General features: G+C 53.9%; 5 protein-coding genes across 8 annotated transcripts in view; 2 read left to right on the top strand and 3 right to left on the bottom strand.

Annotated features, from left to right (window-relative positions):
• The first annotated feature begins 693 nt into the window (after positions 1–693).
• On the top strand, positions 694–5855 carry Sharpin (SHANK associated RH domain interactor). Of its 4 annotated transcripts, none has more exons than XM_040736343.1 (8): positions 694–893; positions 1303–1477; positions 4549–4668; positions 4739–4880; positions 4962–5224; positions 5298–5413; positions 5510–5638; positions 5706–5855. In XM_040736343.1, the coding sequence occupies exons 1-7, from the start codon at positions 696–698 to the stop codon at positions 5624–5626; spliced, it is 1131 nt and encodes a 376-aa protein (XP_040592277.1). In that variant the 5' UTR covers positions 694–695; the 3' UTR covers positions 5627–5638; positions 5706–5855. The 4 variants fall into 4 exon arrangements, with proteins under 4 accessions (XP_040592277.1, XP_040592276.1, XP_040592275.1 ...); XM_040736342.1 differs by having other exon boundaries at positions 4721–4880; XM_040736341.1 differs by having other exon boundaries at positions 1267–1477.
• A 1512-nt stretch (positions 5856–7367) lies between these two features.
• On the bottom strand, positions 7368–9661 carry LOC110339287 (cytochrome c1, heme protein, mitochondrial). Its single transcript, XM_040736344.1, has 7 exons — positions 9500–9661; positions 8793–8989; positions 8584–8710; positions 8342–8499; positions 8097–8257; positions 7724–7824; positions 7368–7641 (listed from the first exon to the last, which is right to left on the bottom strand). The coding sequence occupies exons 1-7, from the start codon at positions 9629–9631 to the stop codon at positions 7537–7539; spliced, it is 981 nt and encodes a 326-aa protein (XP_040592278.1). The 5' UTR covers positions 9632–9661; the 3' UTR covers positions 7368–7536.
• Positions 9662–13455: 3794 nt separating this feature from the next.
• Gpaa1 (glycosylphosphatidylinositol anchor attachment 1) lies at positions 13456–16888 on the bottom strand. Its single transcript, XM_005085988.4, has 12 exons — positions 16711–16888; positions 16276–16455; positions 16079–16190; positions 15716–15863; positions 15531–15632; positions 15246–15442; positions 14976–15172; positions 14741–14894; positions 14481–14576; positions 14140–14330; positions 13890–14060; positions 13456–13767 (listed from the first exon to the last, which is right to left on the bottom strand). Exons 1-12 carry the CDS (start codon positions 16782–16784, stop codon positions 13524–13526), a joined length of 1866 nt encoding a protein of 621 aa, XP_005086045.1. The 5' UTR covers positions 16785–16888; the 3' UTR covers positions 13456–13523.
• A 124-nt stretch (positions 16889–17012) lies between these two features.
• Oplah (5-oxoprolinase, ATP-hydrolysing) overlaps positions 17013–21053 on the top strand; it is a 34987-nt gene continuing 30946 nt past the window's right edge. Inside the window, exon 1 of the mRNA XM_040736468.1 lies at positions 17013–17133. The gene's annotated coding sequence lies outside the window, so the exon portion shown is untranslated. The remainder of the gene's footprint in view (positions 17134–21053) is intronic.
• Positions 17779–20035, bottom strand: Exosc4 (exosome component 4). Its single transcript, XM_005085987.4, has 3 exons — positions 19617–20035; positions 18707–18913; positions 17779–18492 (listed from the first exon to the last, which is right to left on the bottom strand). Exons 1-3 carry the CDS (start codon positions 19785–19787, stop codon positions 18133–18135), a joined length of 738 nt encoding a protein of 245 aa, XP_005086044.1. The 5' UTR covers positions 19788–20035; the 3' UTR covers positions 17779–18132.

The following is a 21053-nucleotide window of genomic DNA, read 5'->3' as shown; positions in this document are numbered from 1 at the left end:
GCACCGGACACAGAGAACGAAAACAGCGACCTCCGCCTCCTCCCCGGGCCCGACAACAACAAGCGTCCGACAGGCCCGGCCCCACTCCTCTGAATGGTCCGCTCCAACCTCAGGCTCCAGATCTCGACAAGCCATTGGGGAAATCCTCCGCCACTCAGCCTTATCCGCCACTTCTACTGGCTGTGGCCCTTGTCCGTCTCGCTTACGAGCCCGCCTCCCCTCTTAGTGCTCATTGGTTAGGGCGGCCCCGCCCCGCCCCCGGGGGTCTACCCTGCTCCCGGCGGGGTACGAGCTGTGCGTGAGCCTCTGTGTTCGTGGTGTGCGCTGGCGCCGGGCCCTGGCCGCCTCCTGGTGTTGGCGCACGCCGGGCAGCCGCTGGCGCCCGTTCGAACCTTTGAGAAAAGCCCATCCTTGCCTTCGTTTTTGTGACCGGTGCTTGGTCTCTGACACCGTCTCTGGGCCCAGCTCAAACGTGCCTGGCGAGCCTGGAGACCCGTGGGCCGCCCACCCATCCCTGAGCACCGCGGGCGGGCGGGCGGGCCCAGGTAGTGCGCGGCCCGGGGCCCTTCCTGTCCTCCACGCCTGGTGCATCCGGAACCTAGGCCCACAGCCCGAGTTTCTGGCCGACGGAAGCGCTCGGAGGCTCTGGTGTCGCGGAAGCGCTCTCCGGGGCTCAGGACTCCGCCGCACCAGATATGGCGCCGCCCGCCGGCGGGGCCGCAGCGGCCGCCGACCCTAGCTCACCTGCGGTGCTCCTGGCTGTGCACGCCGCGGTGAGACCTCTGGGCGCCGAGCACGACACCGAGGCGCAGCTACGGAGGCTGCAGTTGAGCGCGGACCCCGAGCGGCCTGGGCGCTTCAGGCTGGGGCTGTTGGGCACCGGGCCAGGGGCGGTGAGTGTGGGTCCAGAGAGCGGAGTCAACCCCTTCTCCATCCCCCTGCCGGCTGCCCTGAAGCAGTTACTTTTCTTTGCTTGTCTGTAAAAATGGGGTCAGTGTGCCGGGCGGTGGTGGCGCACGCTTTTAATCCCAGTACTCGGGAGGCAGAGGCAGGAGGATCTCTGTGAGTTCGAGGCCAGCCTGGTCTACAGAGTGATTCAGGATTGGCTCCGTAGCTACTGAGAAACCCTGTCTCCGGGGAAAAAAGAGGGTGGTGGTGGTGGTTAATGCTTTCGTGAGGAATTGGTAAGGTAACAGGCAAGAAAGGTTTAGGCCAGTAAAGTGACCTCTAGTGTTTTCGTTTTCCTTTGATCTTCGGTGGATAAAGATGAGGACCACTGACCCAGCACTGTCCCCTCTTCAGGTCAGTTTAGAATGGCCCTTGGAGTCTATTTGCTATACCGTCCGTGGCCCTAACCAACACGAGCTTCAACCTCCGCCGGGAGGGCCTGGAACCTTCAGTGTGCACTTCCTCAACTCTCAGGAAGCACAGCAGTGGGCGGCACTGGTGCGAGATGCCACCGCGGAGGGACAAAATGGTCAGTGTCGTGGAATAAATGCTCATTTGAAGAAGTCCAGGCCTCCTAGTCGTGGGCGGGGACAGTGATAGGAGCTGGGCTTCCAAGAGGAAGAAAGTGGAGAAAATCAGAGGTCCAAGCGCCGACACCTTGAGTACCGGACACGCGTGAAAGGAAGAGCAAGCCTTGCTGCAGAAAAAGCAGTTCAAGAACCACAGGATTGTGTTAAGTGGAAAGCAGCAGGTTCAGTCTGTGCTGCTTAGAGACAGACTCTACAGTCATATAGAGTGGTGTAGACAAGACTAGAAAGAAGCCCAGAGGACCTTAGGAGACAGCGTTAGATAGGTTTCATGGTTGTTTAATCGGAGGAGATAGTGATTAAGACTGAGATAGAGGGACCAGTTCGTGTGAGGCTCGTACACAGTGTCTGCTTGGGGAAGCGTGGACATGGCTGGGGCTCTGGAGAGGTCAGCCAAAGTCTGAGAGGAAAACAGAAAAGACCTCCTTGCATGTGGACCAGTGGTCTCAACCTTCCTATTTCTATGACCCTTTACTATAGTTCTTAATGTTGTGGTGCCCTCCAACCCTAAAATTATTTCCTAACTGGCCAGGCATTTAATCCCAGCACTAGGGAGGCAGAGGTAGGTGGATCTCTGAGTTCGAGGCCAGCCTTGTGTACAGAGTGAGTTTCAGGACAGCCAGGGCTACACAGAGAAAGCCTGTCTCAGAAAATGGAAACAAAAGTGCACTTTAACTTGCTCAGCCATCTCCCCAGGCCCTCCCCCTCCTGGGCACTTTTAAATTATTATTTTTTTGGACTAAAATGTTTTGTGTGTGTGAATTTTTTCTCTACATGTGTGTCTGCACCATGTGCATACCTTGAAGGTCAGAAGGCATCAGATCCCCAGGGACCGGAGTTAGCGATGGTTGTGAACTTCTATGTGGTTTTTAAGAGCCTGGAGTCCCAGTCCCCTGCAACAGTAACAAGTGCACTTAACCGCTGATCCATTTCCATTTAAAAAGAGTCTGTAGACTCTTTTTAAAACCACGATCCAGGGTGGAAGAGATGGCTCAGTGGTTAAGAGCATTTCCAGAGGTCCTGGGTTCAATTCCCAACAACCACATAGTGGCTCACAACCATCTATAAGGAGACCTGGTGCCCTCTTCTGGTGTGCAAGCATACATGTAGAACACTGTATATATAATAAGTAAATAAAATCTTGGGGGAAAAAAACATGATCCAAACCTCTAATTTGCCCTCCTTGGAACTTTCATTTCTATTTTTTTGTTTTGTTTTTCAAGACAGGGTTTTATTGTATAGCCTTGGCTGTCCTGGAACTCTGTAGACAGGCTGGCCTTGAACTCACAAGAGATCTGCCTGCCTCTGCCTCAAGAGTGCAGGGATTAAAGGCATGCACTACCATCACCTGGCTTAAATGAGTTATTTTTATGTGCATTGGTGTACCTGCATGTGTGTCTCTGTGAAGGTGTCAGAATCCCTGGAAATGTAGTTACAAACAGTTGTGAGCCGCCATGTGGGTGCTGGAAACTGAACTCAGGACCTCTGGAAGAGCAGCCTATGCTGCCAACCTCTGAGCCATCTCTCCAGCCCCTGGAACTTTCATTTCTAGAGTAAATAAGCTTCAGTTAGATGACAGAAGGAATGAAAAGCTAGGATGGAGGGCCACTACTTAAAATAAGTCTCCCTGGGTGTGCTGTTGGAGGCTGGTGGATCTGTGTGACTGAGGCCAGACTGGGCTGCATAGTTTCAGGAAAGCCAGAACTACGTTGAGACTCTGTTTCAAAAAACAAAAGATACAAGTAAAGAACTAAAAAGAGGGGGTTGGAGAGATGGTTCAGTGGTTAAGAGCACTGGCTGTTCTTCCAGAGGTCCTGAATTCAATTTCTGGCAACCACATGGGGGCTCACAACCACCCTGAATGAGATCTGGTGCCCTCTGCTGGCATGCAGACTATGAACACAATAAATAAATAAAATATTTTAAAAAAACACTAAAAAGAAATAAGGTCTTAAGGACTTCTTGAGAGAATGAAATTTGAATAAGATGGCTTAAGTTATACAGCCCAGAATACAAGAAGTGACCTTCAGAGTTCAGGCAATGTGCCAGGTTCTTGGAATGCTCTACCCATTTCAGTGGTGAGACAGTTCAGCATATCAAGGACCATAGGTCACCACAGAGCTGTCAGCACTGGGTGGGGATCCCTTATTGCAGTGTGCTGGCTTTCAGCAGGAGATAAGTAGAAACAGCAGTATATCCAGTTCTGAAAGGATGCCAGGACAAAAAGTTAAATATTCTCTGTAGATTAGAGAGCCAGGAATAGGAAGACCCCTGAGGGTACTGAGTGGGTCACTCACTACAGGTCTGTTGTTGGGCAGGAAATGATAAGCGCCCCCAAGGGGTTTATTTGATTCCACTAAACAGGGCATGTACAGGTGGGACCAGGCAGCAGAAGGATTCACAAAGATTGATACCAACATTAAATCAGATGCAGCCCTGGTACCGGAATTCAGGCAGGACTTCTGAAGGTTTTTTTTTTTTTTGGTCCCCACCCCTTGTTTTTTTTTTTTTTTTTTTTTTTTTTTGGTTTTTTGAGACAGGGTTTCTCTGTGGCTTTGGAGGCTGTCCTGAAACTAGCTCTTGTAGACCAGGCTGGCCTCGAACTCACAGAGATCCGCCTGCCTCTGACTCCTAAGTGCTGGGATTAAAGGCGTGCGCCACCAACACCCGGCCCCACCCCTTGTTTTAATTTCATATATGAATGGGGTGTGTGTACCACCTGTATATCTGGTGCCCCAGAGGTCAGGTCACAGGACCCCTAGGAAATGAATTCTAGGTGGTTGTTAGCTACCATGTGGGTTCTGGGACCCAAACCAGACACCAAATGTTCTTAATGTTGATCCATTTCTCCTCTCCCACTGAGTTATTTTTGTTGTTTTGAGGGCCAATGTTGGGAGAGGAAGGCTTAGCCTGAATTATGGCCTAAGGATTGTGGGGTGAGGCAGAGAATGCAAAGGTCCTGAGCCCTGAGGGTGGAGGCCTCTACTAGTAGCCCGTTCCTATCTTCTCCCAGTCAGTGACAGCCCAGCCCCAGCCATGTGCCCCGTTTCTCCATCATGCTCTGTGGCTCAAATACCCAAAGCAACCCAACCTGAGGTGGATCTTCTTCAGAGCTCTGGAAACTTGAGAAAAGGTAAGGACAGACTGGGGAGCTGGGGAGCTGTGCTGGTGACCAGTTGTGATAGCTGTCTGTCTCCCTGTAGAAGAGCTGGCCACATGCCTGGCCCAGGCCATCGCAGGTGGGGACGAGAAGGCAGCAGCCCATGCGGCAGCAGCCCTGGCACAGCATCACGTGGCTCTCAATGTCCAGCTCATGGAGGCCTGGTTCCCACCAGGTCCCATCAGGTAGGGCCTGATCTTGCTTACTCTGCCCTCCTGACCCTCCCAGGTTAGTTGTCCAACCCTGTGATCTACACTTTGACACAGGCTGCAAGTCACAGTTGAGGATGCCACATCTGTTTTGTCCTCGGCGTCGTCTGCCCACGTGTCACTGCAGATCCACCCACACCGCTCCATTGCAGCGCTCCAGGATCAGGTCTTCTCAGAGTTCGGCTTCCCACCAGCCGTGCAGCGCTGGGTCATTGGGCGGTGCCTATGTGTGCCTGAACGAAGCCTTGCTTCATATGGGGTCTCTCAAGACGGGGACCCCGCTTTTCTCTACTTGCTCTCAGCTCCCCGAGAAGCTTCAGGTTAGTACTTTATGGGGGTAAGAGAGGTGGGGTGTTGTCTTGAGATGTCCCTGAGCCTTCTCCTCTGTCACAGGACACAGCTCTCAACCCTCCAGGATGGATGGGAAATTAGGACGCTTGTTTCCTCAGTCACTGGAGCAGCCTCATGCCCTCCAGCCAGCCAGTGCCAGTCTCCCATGTCCCCCTCAGGTGGGCAAATAACCCGAGCCTCTGGGAGTGGGCCACATGTGGGCAGTTGTGGGCACTGGAGATGGGTAGCATCAACAGTGTTCCTCATCTTCCCAGCCTGGCTGGTCCTGCCCTTCCTGCACCTTCATCAACGCCTCACACCGCCCTGGCTGCGAGATGTGCAGCACCCAGAGGCCCTGTACTTGGGATGCCCTCACTGCAGCCTCCACCTAGAAGCCACCAAAGGTACAAGAGGCTGGGTGGGGATGAGGGGACAGTGGAACAAATAGGAATAACCTGTCTTCTTCCCCAGGTTACAGAGAACATGACCCTCCTGTCACAGGCCCAAGTCCCTGCACCACCACCACTTGAACTTTGCTGGGGACCTCTGCTTACTGGGGACAGAGATGCAGGGTTAGGGGACAAGGGCCACAAGCCAGTAATTAAAGACACATGAGAACCAGCCTGTGTACTAGTCTTGCTGCAGAGTTGCACTGGTCCAGCTGCCTGGGGCACGGAAACAGATTCTACCCCTCAGTAGCACATGAGGTTCCCCAAACCACAATCAGGAGACTACTCAAGTCCCAGTAGCCACAGAACATAGTCCTGGGGTCTCTTTCCAGAGCCTTTAAGCCTACAGGTACTCCCCAAACTGCTGACCTGCTCGGGGCTCCTCTCATGAACTCTGGCACTATGGTTGCCCTTCTTGAATCCTATATCCCAGTCACCACCATTTCTAGCTTTTCAGCCAGTATACCAGCAGTGGGACTGGGTATTTTTCCTTCGCCATAAGGATGCTTTGGTGCTAGAAGTCATGGCTCTTATTTACCAGGTCAAGCTTTTGTGACCCTCCTGACAACCATCTGTCACCACTCACCATGCAACTTTATTTATTTATTTTGTTTTTCGAGACAGGGTTTCTCTGTATTGCTTTGGAGCCTGTCCTGGAACTAGCTCTTGTAGACCAGGCTGGTCTCCAACTCACAGAGATCTGCTTGCCTCTGCCTTCCAAGTGCTGGGATCAGAGGCATGGGCCACCAACGCCTGGCTACCATGCCACTTTATGAATCTAGTCGCAGCCAGTTTGGCCTAGATGTACTCTACCTAACTGCCCTGTAGACTACTGGGTATCATTCCCCGATAAATACCAGACACTTCCCACATGCATCTCCAGCACACCCCTTTTATCTGTGCAGTCAAGACTAAGGAGACATCCCAGGTACCCTCTGCCCATCTACTCCCAATTGCTCCACATTCATGAGAACTTCCTTATCCTCCCAGATAGACAGCACTGCCCCACCCAGCGCTACTGCTCCGGGTCCTTGCGAGGATTTGCAGGCTCCCTGCTGCCATCCGTGGGAAGTGCAGCTGGTGGACACTCTAATATCCTTTCTAGCTCTGCCAAGCCATAGCCATTCTGCTGGACAGCGATGCTTTTTTTTTTTTTTTTTTTTTTTTGGTTTTTACGAGACAGGGTTTCTCTGTATTGTTTTGGAAGCACTGCTTTTTTAATTTTTATCTTTTTGTTTTTTCGAGGCAGGGTTTCTCTGTGGCTTTGGAGGCTGTCCTGGAACTCGCTCTTGTAGACCAGGTTGGTCTGGAACTCACAGAGATTCGCCTGCCTCTGCCTCCTGAGTGCTGGGATTAAAGGCGTGCGCCACCACTGCCCAGCACTGCTTTTTTTTTTTAATAAAATATTTCTTTTGAGACTGTGTGCCTTTGGAGGCCAGAAGAGGGCATCGGATCCCCTGGGACTGGAGTTCCAGATGGTTTAGTCATCATGTGAATGACAGAAACTGAACCCGAGTCCTCTAAAAGTAGAGCTCGATTGCTAAGCCCTCTCCAATCCAAATGCTGCTGCTCTCAGCATCCAGTTTGTGCATTCTGACCCACATGTGTAACTCCCAGATACGGGGCAGGGAAGGAAACACTACTACAGGGAACTATGGGCTCCAGTCACTGAACAGCTAAAATGTATGTTGAGAAACTTAATTTATTCCCACAAGGAAGATCAGAAGCAAGAGTCTGCTCTCCTACCCCATTTCCTTGTATCAGATGAAAGGGGCTAGGCCTAAAAAGGCCTAGGGCTTCCTGGGCTGTAGAGGGTGTCTTCAGGCAAGATGACAAGCAGATACTGGACAGGGTCACTTGGGTGGCCGATATGCCAGTTTTCGACTCTTCAGAACTGACCATTTATGCCGCTTCATGGCATAGGTCAGGGGCAGCAGCAAGCTCATTATCAATAACATCTGGGAACAAAGCAAGCTTAGAGAAGGCAGACAGGAAAGACCCCTTCCCTATGCCCACTGAGACCCTTGCCCAGCCCTTCACCTTGAGCCCCATTCGTTTCCGATGGTCATGCTCTGGCTCCGATGCCCATCGAAGGAAGGTGGCAACATCCTTGGCTACTTGTGACATGGTAGCTGGGGTACCTGGGCCAAGGACAAATGGTGAGGGCTACCTTTGGGGACTTTTGCCAGCCCAGAGTAACCCTCTGTGCACTATGCTCCAGAGGCAGGGACTGGCCATTACCAAGACTTCAAAGGGATAGGAATCCTACAGGACTATGGAAGTTGTCTCCAAAGCCTTTTTAGATATGCACAGTTAACAAACATTCCAGATGGGAAGGGAGCAGATCTCTAGACCTAGGAATGTAAGAGAAGCATGCTGGGATAGGAAAGGACCCATGGTCAAGGACACTCACCATCATCATACTCCAAGACTTCATTGTAGATGGGAGGAGCCATACCAATGGCCTGGCCAGGAAAGTAAGGGTTGAAGTAGAGGCCTTCTCGCAATGACACCCCAGTGGGGGGCTCACAGTAGCCAGTGAGCAAGGAGAATACATAGTCCTCACCACCATGCCTAGAACCAGAACCGTGGCTCAGTCCTTAACACAAGCCTGACTTTCCTCCGTTTCCAGCCCCACACTCTAGGCAGCCCGTGTACCTAGCTCGAACAATGTAGCTGAGGTCCGGAGGTAAGGCTCCATTGTTAGCAGCTCTGGCAGCCTCAGGGTTGGGGTATGGTTTTGGAAGATAGTCAGACAGCTTCCCTGGCCTCATGAACATCTCCCCATCATCATTAGGGCCATCCTGGACCTCCACCTGCCACCAACAATTCCATCACAATCCTTTCAGTCACCCACAGTAGGAGCCCCAATCCCTGAATCCTCCACCATCTCTGGTCACCTCCTCAGCCAGCGCCTTAGCTTCCTCCTCCGTGTAGCACACTCCGACCAGGTGGCGGTAAGCCACATAATCCATGCTGTGGCAGGAAGAGCACACCTGCTTGTATACCTGGAAACCCCTTCGGATGCTAGAAAGAAAAAGGATTAGAGACGCTGAACATCTCAGTTCACCCAGAAACGTCCACCCCCACCCCGCTGCCACACACCCACCTGGCGTGGTCCAAGGCGGAGAGTAGGCCACGGTGAGACCACGGGTAGCTGGGAGGGTGCAGCTCCAGGTCACTGGCACTCACAGCAGAATGCAGAGCCACAGCTAGCCCCGCACCCCCTGCTGCCAGCATGCCCAACGCTGACAGCATCACCTTCCGGCCCCGGGAAAAGCCAGACTTCGAGGACAAGGACACTGCCTGCAAGAGCCTCGCTCAGCACCTGCCAAGACCCCACCCGCCCACCTGGGGATCTGAATGGGCGCCCATCTATCTCTTCCACTCAACCGCCCCGCACTGGCCACCGCCCGCCGCATCCTCGTGGAGCTTAACCCAGGAGCCAGGCCTAGGTGACGAGAGTGCGGCAGCAGCCAAGGTCACCCGCAGCCGGCTGAGGTCAGGCTGGGGTCACCTCAGGGCACCAGCCGGGTCTACGCAGCCAGCCTCGGGAGCCGTTCTGGGCGAGTCCTCCGCAGGAAGCTCCCGTCCCGACCCCACCACAGTCAGACCCTGGGCTCGGACCAGCGTGCCCTGTCGCCCCGAGGCGCGGGCTCGCAGCCTGGCTTCCCGAGTGCGCCGGCCCGCCAGCGGGGACCCTGCCGAGTCGGAGGAGGTAGGTGGGGGAGCGAAGCCGGCGCCTGCCCGGAGCCTCCCCGCCGTGACCTTCAGGGCTGAGGGGCGCGCGGTGGCCACGCCAGCGCCAGTACTCACCTGCGGTGTCCGTAATGGAACTTGCCGGGTCCGCGCGCCGCCCAGCAGGCCCGGAGCACTTGCGCCTGGAAGGCCCACGCCCCGCGGGCCCAGCACCGACCGGCGAAGCGAAGCCGCCGCCGCCGCCGCCATGTCGGCCCTCTTTAGTGCGGCCGCCGTTCCCGTCGGCCCCTGTGGGCCGTCGAGAACTCAGACCTCGCGAGACCAAGACAGTGGGCGGGCCCAGGCGGAGCTGGAGGGGACCTGTCCGTCAGAGGACCTGTCCTTGGGCAGCTCGTCTGGTCCAGGGGGAAGTTACCGGTGTGCCTGGCCGCGACTCTAATTTTGCAGTAACAACACCTGGGGTTTCTTTTTTTTTTTTTTTTGGTTTTTCGAGACAGGGTTTCTTTGTATTGTTTTGGAGACTGTCCTGGAACTCGCTCGGTAGACCAGGCTGGCCTCGAACTCACAGAGATCCACCTGCCTCTGCCTCCCAAGTGCTGGGATTAAAGGCATGCGCCACCAACGCCCGGCCAACACCTGGGGTTTCTTGTTGCTGTTTTTGCGCCTTCTTTCTCATTGCGTCCATCTTTGCAGCCGGCGAGTTCTTTGCTGTAGTCCCGGTTTCTTCGCCATGACCCCGTGGAGTGTCCAGAGCGCTAGGAGCTGCTCGCCACCCAGGCCCAGTGTGTCGGCTGTAGTGGCTCCCCTCTCCACAGGCAAACGGACGGAGAAATTCTCCCTGACCAAATTCCTTTTAAAGTCTCATATAAACTGCATATGACTCACTTCCTCACCGAGAACCCACCTAAATGGGGTACCCCATGATTTTCTGTCCTTCACAAAGCTGGGTGAAAACTCCCTTAGTAAGGAATCGATCACTCTGACATTTGGCGCTGCTTGTTTTGAAGTCCACATTGGCACTATGTAGGGGTGGTTTGGAGCGCTGCACTACAAGACTTCCTTTGCCGTTACTTTTAGGGCGATTCTAATGATGAGTTTGACCACATGAAACAAATGATCAGATATATCAGTTTTCAAGAGTAACAAAGCCCAACCTGTAAACTGGAAATGAGGAATCAGTGATTAGAAGCTATCCCCGTGGAACTGCCTTACACTCAAATCCTCTGTTCTCAACATGTTCCAAGCATTGCAGGGTACTTAATCCAAAGCACTAAAGGAAGGCTGAGGATATCACTCAGTTGGCCAAGTGTTTGCCTAGTGTGCACAAAATTTGGGTTCCACCCCGAGGACACACATATACACCCGCACACTAAAAAGGAAAAAACGACTTTTCAAGTACAGTAAAAGCAAAACAAACAAAATCTGGCATGGAAGCTTATGCATATAATTCAAGCATTTGGGAGGCCATGGTAGGAATACTGCCAAGAATATAAGGCCAGCCTGGGCTACATAATTGGAATAACAACAACAAAAAGACTAATTAGATGGCTCATCAAGTAAGGGCATTTGCCACTAAACCTGAGTTTAGTTCCAGGAATCCACATGATAGAAGTTAGGAACTGACTCCTGTAGATCGTTTTCTGATCTCAACATATATACCATGGCATGCATGGAAGCACACATACACACCATGAATTTAAAAAAAAAAAAAGCTCAGCACAGGGAGGAGATGCAAGCAGATCTGTGTGTTGGGGCCAGCCAGGGATACATAGTAACACCTTGTCTCAAAAACCAAGAAAACCCAAAAGGTAGCTGAAAATTGATCAAAAGCCTAAATTTAATTGTATATCACATTTACAATTTTATTGGAGAGAAGCATGCTCACACTCCATGGAGTGTGTGAAGATCAAAAGTTAACTATGGAAGTCAGTTCTCCTTTTCCTCCATGTGGGCCCTAGGGATTTAACTCCAACTTGTATGTTTGATAACAAGCACTTTTACTCACCCAGCAATCTCACTGGTTCCAACAGGTAAGTATAAAACTATAAAATAAAACTCTTGGAAGGAAATACCATAATAAATCTTTATAACCTTGGATTAGGTAATGGCTTCTTTCTTTTTGAGACAGAGGTTTTGTTTTGTTTTTTTTTTTCATAGCCCAGGCTGTGCTGAACACACTCTGTAGGTAGACCAGGGTGGCGTTGAACTCACAGAGATCATCCTACTTTTGCCTTTCAAGTGCTGGGATTAAAGGCGTGTACCACCACTGCCAAAAGCACAAATAGCCAAAGTAATATTAATAGTTTAGATTTCTTCAAAATTATTTTTCTTTCATCAAATAACTCTCGAAAATATAAAGGGTCACCCTGTGGTGGCGGCACTTGGGAGACACAGGCAAGTGGATCTCTGTGAATTCCAGACCAGCCTGGTCTACAAGAGCTAGTTCCAGGACAGGCTCCAAAGCCACAGAGAAACCCTGTTTCCAATAAACTAATAAACAAACAAAAAAAGTGGGGGTGTGGGGAGAAGGCCTATGATATATCCAGGATGCAGCACTCCTGAGGGCAGAGGCAGGAAGCAATCAGGGTTGTAATAGTCTTAAGGGTCAAACATTGGCAACTCAAGCATAATCCATGGGCTCCTACCCAGGTAGATTAGTGGTCTCCTTAGGGGATCCCGAGGAAACTTTATTCACCCCAATTGCAGTTTCCCCTCCCTCCACTCTTCCGCAAAGAACCTTTAAAAATTGTTTTTAAACATTTTGGTGGTGCAGTGGTGGCACTTGGGAGGCAGAGGCAGGTGGATCTCTGTGAGTTCAAGACCAGCCTGGTCTACAGAGCGAGTTCCAGGATAGCCTCCAACGCCACAGAGAAACCCTGTCTCAAAAAACCAAAAATTTGCTGAGCAGTGGTGGAGAGTGTCTTTAATCCCAGCACTTGGGAGGCAGAGGCAGGTGGATCTCTGTAAGTTCAAGAACAGCCTGGTCTACAAGAGCGAGTTCCAGAACAGCCTCCAAAGCCACAGAAACCCTGTCATGGGAAACCAAAAAAACAAAAAACAAAACAAAACAAACAAACAAAATTTTGTGTATATGCCTATATGCATGTCAGAGGACTACTTGTGGGGGCCTGGCCCTCTCCTTTACCCACTGAGCCGTCACTCTGGCTCCAAGTGAAATTCTTTGACAACCACATGTACCCAAGGCCAAGAGGGACCACACATGGGAAGACAGGCCCCATCAGAGAGGCGTCTAAGAGGAGGGTCCTGAGTTGGCACCTCTAGACCTGCTGCTTGTTTTTTTTTGTTTTGTCTTTGGCCAAGGCATTATTGCCTTCCAATGTGTCCCCAGCCTAGGCCCCAACATCACTCCCCAAGGCTTATGACAGGGCCCTGACATCACTAAGAGTCATACTTCTTTCCTTCTTACACAAAAGGTGCTGTCCCAACAGCCTGTCAGTGTCCCCATGCTTTGGGGATCTCCTTTCTCATTCTATTGTTTCTGGGTGCTGGCTAGAGTTTGAGCACCCCCTCTTTCTGCCATGCTGAGCTCTGCCTCCAGTGGGCACCTCACGCTGGCGTGTGCTACGATGACTAAGTGGAGCCTGGTGTTCCTTCTACTCCATACACAGCCCACACTAAAGTTCTAGCCTTGGCTGGAAACCCTGAGCCTCCTAAGACTCCAGCTTCTCTGTCCCCTCAGCGCAGGCTAAGGATGGTGTTGTCTGGTCTCTGGGTGCCTCAGCTCCTGCAGCTCCTGCCAGCCTCTCAAAAACCTGGCTGCAAATTATATCCTGCCCCAGAACTGTTTCTAGCATAGCACGAAGAGTGCTGCATGGGAATGCCTGGGCCTGGTTAGCCACCCTGCAGGACTGTGTGTGCAGTTGGGGATGGCTTTGTACTTGCCCCTTCAGAGTCCACCTGAAGCTCTCTACACGTTGATGGGGCCAGCCTCCCACTTCAGCCGTCAGGATAGAAGCACCAGGGACTCCACCAGAGAGGTGAGTAGGAATGCCTAGCCAGTTGCTAGGGGCTCCTAGTAGACAGTGGGCCCAGATCCAAAACAACACAACAGAAACAGAGATCTTGTTTATTTCCCAGGAGGAGGTAGAACAGAGGCTCGGGGATCCCTGTCTCGGAGATCTTACTTCCAGAAAAGAACATTCCAGAAAAGCAGCCAGCAGGGGTATAGACCCAAGGCCAGTATTGGGAAGAGGAGGGCGCCATAGGTGTGGTGTTCCAGCACGCCCTGGGCCAGTGCTGTCAGGAAGAGCTGCCAACCTTCCGCCAGGGACAGTGGTACTTCCTGCAGCTCCCGCCACAGGAACAGACTACCAAGGAGTGTGACTGCTGGGCTTGTTATCACCAACAGGGCTGCATAGAGTGGCCTGGGCGGGAGGGCAACATTCAAGTATGTACCGCGGTGAACGCCAGAGAGTGAGCGAATGAGGGTTAGCTGTGGCGAGGGGAAAAGGTACCGGCAGAGAAAAGGCCGAGCAGCCATACATACCGGGGTCCGTGGGGCTTGGTGAGTGCAGCAGCAGGTATCATGGTGGCGGCCAGCAGGAAGCCCAGGGAGAAATTAGTGAGGGCAATGCAACCCAGCTGCAGTGCCAGGTAGATGAGGGCCACCAGCTTCAACGCCATCCAGCCTCTGTCTGGGACCTGTGAGCTGACCACTCTACAAGGTAAGAAGTCCAAGGGTAGCCCAGAAGCCGTCTAAGTATGCCGGGGGCCACCTGTCCAGCCCAGCTGCTCACCGGTGGGTGTTGTGCGGAAGGGCTAGGCCAGCCGCATAAATCGCTAGCAGTGTCAACACGACAGCTTCAGCTTCAGCCACGGGAAAGTGCTGAGCGGCTACACGCTGGCCCAGCACCGGCAACACATAGAGGGCCAGGCCCATGGCTTGAGAGATCAGCAGGGGTGCCATAAGTGAGGCCACGCCCACACCCTGCAGAGAGCACACGGCAACTTAGCCGAAAGCATCCGGGAAGCCCCTAAAGACTCACAGGACCCCCTCCCGCAGCTGAGGTCACGTGGTGACAAAGCACTGCTGGGGACTCTAGAAACCCTCTCTAACAGCAATGGCGTGTAATATCACCTGTGTTGCCAAGGGTGGAGACCCAGGGCCAGGAGCCTTCCCCGCGTCCTCAGGGCTCACTCCAGCCTCGTGTAACTGCATCCACAGCTCCAGGGCATGGACCAAGTCAAGGACCCCAACAAGACCTTGGACGGAATTCGCTAGATGGGAGATGGCGGGCTCACTTCCCCACCCCCACAGCAGGATGAAGGGCTATGCCCAGCTCATAGTTAAAGGCATTCGAGGCACAGGTGAGTAGTGAGAACAGGGGTGGAGGATATCTTAAGTCCAAGGACCAGGAGCAAGAAGCCCATGGCAGGCATGTAGAGTCCGATGGAGACAAAGCGCGAGAGGGCGGGCAGCAGGTAGAAGAAGAAGGACTGGTGCAGGCGCTCCAGGAGGTGGTTGAGCTTGCGGAACATGCCCTCCAGAGCCCTGTCAGGAGCAGTCAGGTCAGGCCCGCGTGCTCGCCCAGCTAGACACCGCCTTGAACGTGAAAGGGATCCAGACACTTACTTGCCCACGGCCTCCAAATCATACTTGTACTGGCGGAAGCTATTGATGCCACGCAGGGTTAGGGCTTCCACTCGATAGCGCAGGAACAGACCGTGGGGGCCGTGGGGCCGGCCGGAGGCCTGCCGCAGAACCATGAGCAGCAGTGTCTGCAGACCCTGCAACGGCCCTTCCAGTGATGTCCAGTCCTGAGGTTGCAGCTTTGGAGGCACAGAGACAGGATCAGGTTCACTCCTCATCACAGGCCCCATGCTCCCAAGCAGGCGGTCCCACCTTGCCCTGGAGTGTGCATAACAGCCCCCCTTTCTGGCAGAACGTCTGGAAGAGGTTCAGCAGATCAAGGTTGGGCAGCTGACCATTGAGTCCCTCTACAGTCACATCAAGACTGGTGACCACATCACTGCTCAGCTCCAGGGCCACAGCTGCCTGAATGGCTCCAGCCCTTCCCTGCAGGGGAGACGACTGTACGCCTGTAGGAGCAAGCAATGAGCACCAGAGGGCGCACTAGTGAGGACAGTTGACACGGAGACACACGAGCAAGGGAGGAGGAACGCCTACCTGTAACGTTAATGTCATGGTAGGCTTCAAGCCAAGCCTCAGTGCCCACGAGATCATGCTCTGTTACCAGGAAGATTATATCTTTGGCCCAGTAAATCTGCCCTGGAAGCCAACGGCGGGGTCAGCAGGGCCTGGGGCACTGGTCAAATAAACCACCCTCCCTGACCAGAGCCCTAGAGCCTCACCTCGGAAATGGGCAGCAAGTGCCAACAGCAGCCCCACAGCCTGGCTATTTGTAGAGTCTGGACCACAGGGTACAGTAAGTACCAGAGACTCGGTGCTGGCGGCACGTGGGGCCCGCAGGATGCCATACACATTGGTACCTGACACCATCTGCACAAAGTGTTGGTGGGAAAGCCTCAGCAGACCCTACCGAAGACAGGCTGACGCCTGCCTTCTTTCCTGGCACCACAATGCCCACGACCAGAGGTTTTCAGACCACCCCTCCCACTGAGTTTCTTGGTTCCAGGGTACTTCAACAAGACACCCGGTTCAGGCCACCCTTCTAAAGCGCTTTTCTCCCGGGCACACCCCTTTCCCCCCCATACATAGCGCTCATGGGTCTCATCCGGGAAGGGCAGTTTGCGGGAGAAGCTCTGCGTGTAGACCTCCAGTCCTACGGATCGCATCGACCGCTCCAGCCAGGCCACTGGCAAAGCCCTGGAGACACGAAGACAGCCTCTCGAAACAGTGCTCCATGGTGTTGGCCGCCCCTGATGTCCCCAGCCCTCTGCTAGGCACTCACCCCGACTTCCTACGGTGCGCAGCGAAGTCCCGGGCAAAGCTCCGGGCGCGGTCTCCGCCTACAAACTGCTCCTCCACCATGGTGGAGCCCATGGCGTTCTCCGACATGTAAGTGCGCTGGGTTAGGGGCGGGAAAGCCAGCGCCAAAAACCAGGCGATGCCAGCCACGTAGCTCAGCACGCTGGGAGAGAGCACAGAGGGGTCCCGGAATTAGCTCGACCTGGGACGCCCGCTCGTGGCTTCCACCACTACCCCAGGGGGTCGACGGAATGGCCCAAGCCATGAAGATGCCGAGCCACTGTATCAGGGATGGATCGGGACCAGAGTCCAGAGCCTGAGAGACGCCTGCAGAAGGGGCCAGCTGCCGGAGCCGCAGCCACGAGCGGACCCACAGCCGCTCCGGTTCCCGGGAGTCCCGCCCCCGTCCCGCCCTCACCAGAGCGGAGTGTTGAGGCGCAAGACGAAGCGGGCAAGCGCGCGCCGCCGCACCGGGTCCGACAGGAGCCCCATGGCCGGGGCTGGAGCTCCGCTCAGGCCGCCACCGCGACCTCCGAGCGCGCTCGGTTCCCGTCAGAACCGGCGCCCCGTGTAGCCTTTACTTCCGGTCCCAGGATCCGTCACGCCAATACGCATGGTAGGGGCAGAAATCACTAGGAACCAGGTTTTGCGCATGCCTAAACTGCATAGGCTGGACAGCTACAGGATGTGATCACGGCCGTGGGCGGAGCTGGAGCCTGGGGCTGTGGAGTCGCAGGGGAGAGGACCGCGGAAGGGCAGGCTCCTGGCAGAGCTGAAGACAGCACAGCCGAGTGCCAGCCAGAAGGTTCTCAGGAGTTTGAGAAGACGGTGTGTTAGGCAGGTGGGTGGAGAACTATCGACGAAAGGTTAACTCACATGCCTTCTGAACTGAGATGTGAATGATCGTGTTATGGCATAAGGGCCCCAGGTAACCTGAGTATCGGGCATTGAATCATTCCTATGGATGTCTAAAACTGTAATACAGCGGTGGGCCCAGAATCAGGGATGTCTAAAACCGTAATACAGCGGTGGGCCCAGAATCAGGGATGTCTAAAACTGTAATACAGTGGTGGGCCCAGAATCAGGGATGTCTAAAACTGTAATACAGCGGTGGGCCCAGGGTCAAGGCCAGACGCAAGGGTATACTACCACTGGCCAAACCGAGGTGAGCGGAGTACACATCGGAAAGCCATATTGCTTTTGTTCAACCACAAGGCACCTGCATAGTGGGCAAGGTGGCGGGCAGAAGGCAGTTTGTCTAAAAGGGTGCAGAGGTCAGGGTCACAGCTAAGGATAGATGGCCAAGAGGCAACGAGAGCTTGTTGTCCTTTTAGAGTTCAGGTGGCAGGAAAGGACCAAGGAGATTCCTGAGCAAAGAAGGCATCGGGCCAGCGGTTCTCAGCCTTCCTGGGGCTTAACCCTTTGATACACTTGCTCATGTGGTGACCTCCAACCATAAAATTATTTCATCGCTACTTCACAAACATAGCTTTGCTATTATGAATTTTAATGTAAATGTCTGGAATGCAGGGTTGTGACTCTCATGTTGAGAGTTGCCGCATTAGTCTGGTCTGGTCTGACATCTCTATGATAGGTAACCATAGCCAGTTGAGTTCTCCCTCAGCCTTGTGCTCAGGTCCCAGGCGGGCTTCGAGAACGTGGCATATTCCTTAGTGTGAGAGCCGAGGCACTGCTGCTCTTCCTAGCACAGGTGCTGTCTGCACGAGGGACAATGCTCCATGCTCTGCTCTGCAGGGCTCTGAGCTGCTCTGCAGGGCTGTATAATAAGGTGTGCACAGCAGGGGAACAGGCCTTTATTCTGGGTAAGGGCGGTTGGCACTCAGTCCCCCAGCAAGACAGTGGCCTCCTGCACATGCTGCCGGACCACACGATCCAGCAGAGTGTGTACATCTCGGGCTGCCTGGGCAGCAGCCTCCAGAACCTGCTCCAGGTGGTCTTCATGCAGCCTGGAATCCATCTCAAGCAGTGCGATCTGGCCTGAGGCCGGCAACAGGGCCAGGGCCAGCTGGGGCCCCCCAGCTGCTTCCTCCACGTGGCTGAGGTCCGCCAGGGCTGTGCCGTCCACAAAGCCAGCCGAGCACGCGCACACAAAGTCCCGCATGGGTATCCCCGCATCCATCACGGCCAACGTGGCTGCGTTCACACAGGCTGCATAGGTTCCACCGTCTGCCTGCAGCACCTGCAGGGGCATCGGGACGGCAGGCTCGCATCTCAACCCTCAGCGCGTCAGGCCCACCTCGTTTACCTCTGAGCCCGCCCCGGCGGCAGCGGAGGGGTTCGGGGCATCGGGACGGCAGGCTCGCATCTCAACCCTCAGCGCGTCAGGCCCACCTCGTTTACCCCTGAGCCCGCCCCGGCGGCAGCGGAGGGGTTCGAGGCTGCGGGGAGCTCACCTGCACGTAGATGTCGATCTGAGAACGTGGGTGCAGCTGTGTGAGGATGGCTGCCTCAAAGGTCTGGCGTAGTTGCAGCCCCATCTCACAAGACTTGCGGTCCCCATGAGGCCGTCGCTTGCGCTCACCGGTGCTGAAGGTTGCAGAACTATACTGACAGTTCACTAGGGCCCGGTCAGGCAAGGCCCGAGACCTGGAGCCGCGGATCTAGAGGAGACATGAACACATGAGGCAGGCCTACCTCCTGGGTTACACTCGATCCTCATGGCTCATCCTTTCTCCTCCTCTCCCTCTAGTGCCTCAGAAAGCAGCAGCTACTTTGCTTCCAATCCTAGCTGGAGGGTTTTCAGCCTAAACCACGAGTCACCTCTGGCAGGCAACTCTCTGTTCTTCCATAGCTTCATTTCCTCCCCAATCATTCCCACTGTGGCCCCTGCGCTTACAAACATCTGACCCGTGTCACCGACACACTGACAATTTACTTACCTACCGGAGGCTCCCCGTTACGTGTAAAAGAAAATCTCAGTTTCCCTGACCCTCAAAGCCTTGGGTCCTCTCGGTAACTACTGAACTTTAGTTGACCCATTGCCTCTCTATACCTAGTTACCTTTTGCTGGCCCGGACACAGCACCGAGACACAGCAATAAAGGGAGACAGTTTCATGGAGAGTCCCCGTCTTTGGGGTTTTTCTAGTCGAGAAAGAGGCGAGGCGGAAGGCTCAGCAAAACCGATGTGGTTTAGTAAGCGCAGATCGGCAAGCAAGAGCACTGCAGTGGCCTGGAAGCTTCTTCCCGCCAAGAAGTCAGACCAATGCGCTGAGAGAGTGGAGCTTCGCCAGGCCGGCTGCGGCACCTCCAGAGACTACGGGGGCCCACTGCGGAGAGGAGCCCGCTCCCGGCCCCTTACTCGCCTCGTGAGGCCCGTAGACCACCGCCAACGCCTTGGTGTTGCCCTGCTCGATGTACGCCGAGCCGTCGGCCTGCGCAAACACGCCCATACGCGCTTGGATCTTGCGCAGCTCGCCGGCGCGCCGACCGTCTATCCGGTAACCCTGGTCGGACAGGAGCTCCAGTCCCGCCATGTCGTGCGAACCTCGCTCCGCTTCTGAGAGCACAGCACTCTAGGACCCCGGCCTCCACCACCGACGGCTTCCGGCGGTCCGTTCCTTTTTCGGTCTCGGTAAACTGCAGCTTCCGGAGAACTAGTCCCTTTCCGGTCCGATGGAACTACAGCTCCCGGCAATCTCGGCTTTCTACACGCACGGTTCTGGCCGGGGACGGACGACCCGAGCAGAGCTTTCTGGCCGCTTCTCCGGGGTAAAGGAGGAAAACCCCGACGCCTTCGGCTTGTTGGAGGCTCTCTTCCCAGCGGAGACATTTTTTGGTCTTTCTTACTTTTTAATTGCGTATCTTCATTTTTATCGTATGAGTGTTTTACTTGCGTTTATGTCTGCTCTCACGTCAGTGCCTCGTCTTGCGGAGGTCAGAAGGGGGCGTCAGATCCTCTGGGACAGGAGTTGCAGGCTCTGTGAACCGCTGTGTGAGTGTTGGCGATCGAACCTGGGTCCTGAACAGTTTTTGGTCTTTTCTCTCGTGTAGTTTTTACACTGGTCAGTTTAACCAAGCACGGTTCTGGGGGGGGGGGTTGTTTGTTTTGGTTTTTGGTTTTTCGAGACAGGGTTTCTCTGTGTAGCTCTGCCTGTCCTGGAACTCACTCTCTACACCAGGATGGCCTCAAACTCAGATCCACCTGTCTCTGCCTCCCGAGTGCGTGCGCCACCGCCGCCCGGGCAAGCATGAGTTTTTTTTGTTTTTTTGTTTTTTTGTTTTTTTGTTACAGGTACACGTGATTATTTTCTTTGTGGAGCAGTTTTTAGTTTCTTTTGTGTTTGTTTGTTTCATTGGCTTGATTAAATCCATTACTTTCCCTCACCGTGACTGCAAATACAAAACGCCCGTAGTACAGCCTGCATGGCTGTATAGCAGCTTTTGGAGTTCTAGTTATTTATTTTTGGTTTTTAGAGATAGGGTTTCCCTGTATTGTTTTGGAGGCTGCCCTGGAACTTGCTCTGTAGACCAGGCTGGCCTCGAACTCAGAGAGATCCATCCTCCTGCCTCTGCCTCTCGAGTGCTGGGATTAAAGGCGTGCGAGATCAATGGCCTGCAGAGTTCTAATTATTTTTTAAGATAGGACCCTTTAGTAGTCACCTTTTCTAGAGTGTTTTCACTCAGAAAATATGAAATCCAATAGTCCTGAGGTTTCTTTGTTGTTGCTTTTTGGAATATGGATGTGTATCTCAGGTTGTTGTTGTGGTTGTTCTTTTGAGTCTTTATGTATTTCAGGTTGG

Source organism: Mesocricetus auratus, unplaced genomic scaffold (genome assembly GCF_017639785.1).
Source record: "Mesocricetus auratus isolate SY011 unplaced genomic scaffold, BCM_Maur_2.0 Super-Scaffold_100055, whole genome shotgun sequence".
NCBI lineage: Eukaryota > Metazoa > Chordata > Mammalia > Rodentia > Cricetidae > Mesocricetus > Mesocricetus auratus.
The sequence above is the reverse complement of the archived record's forward strand: the minus strand, read 5'-3'. Positions and strand labels throughout refer to the sequence as shown.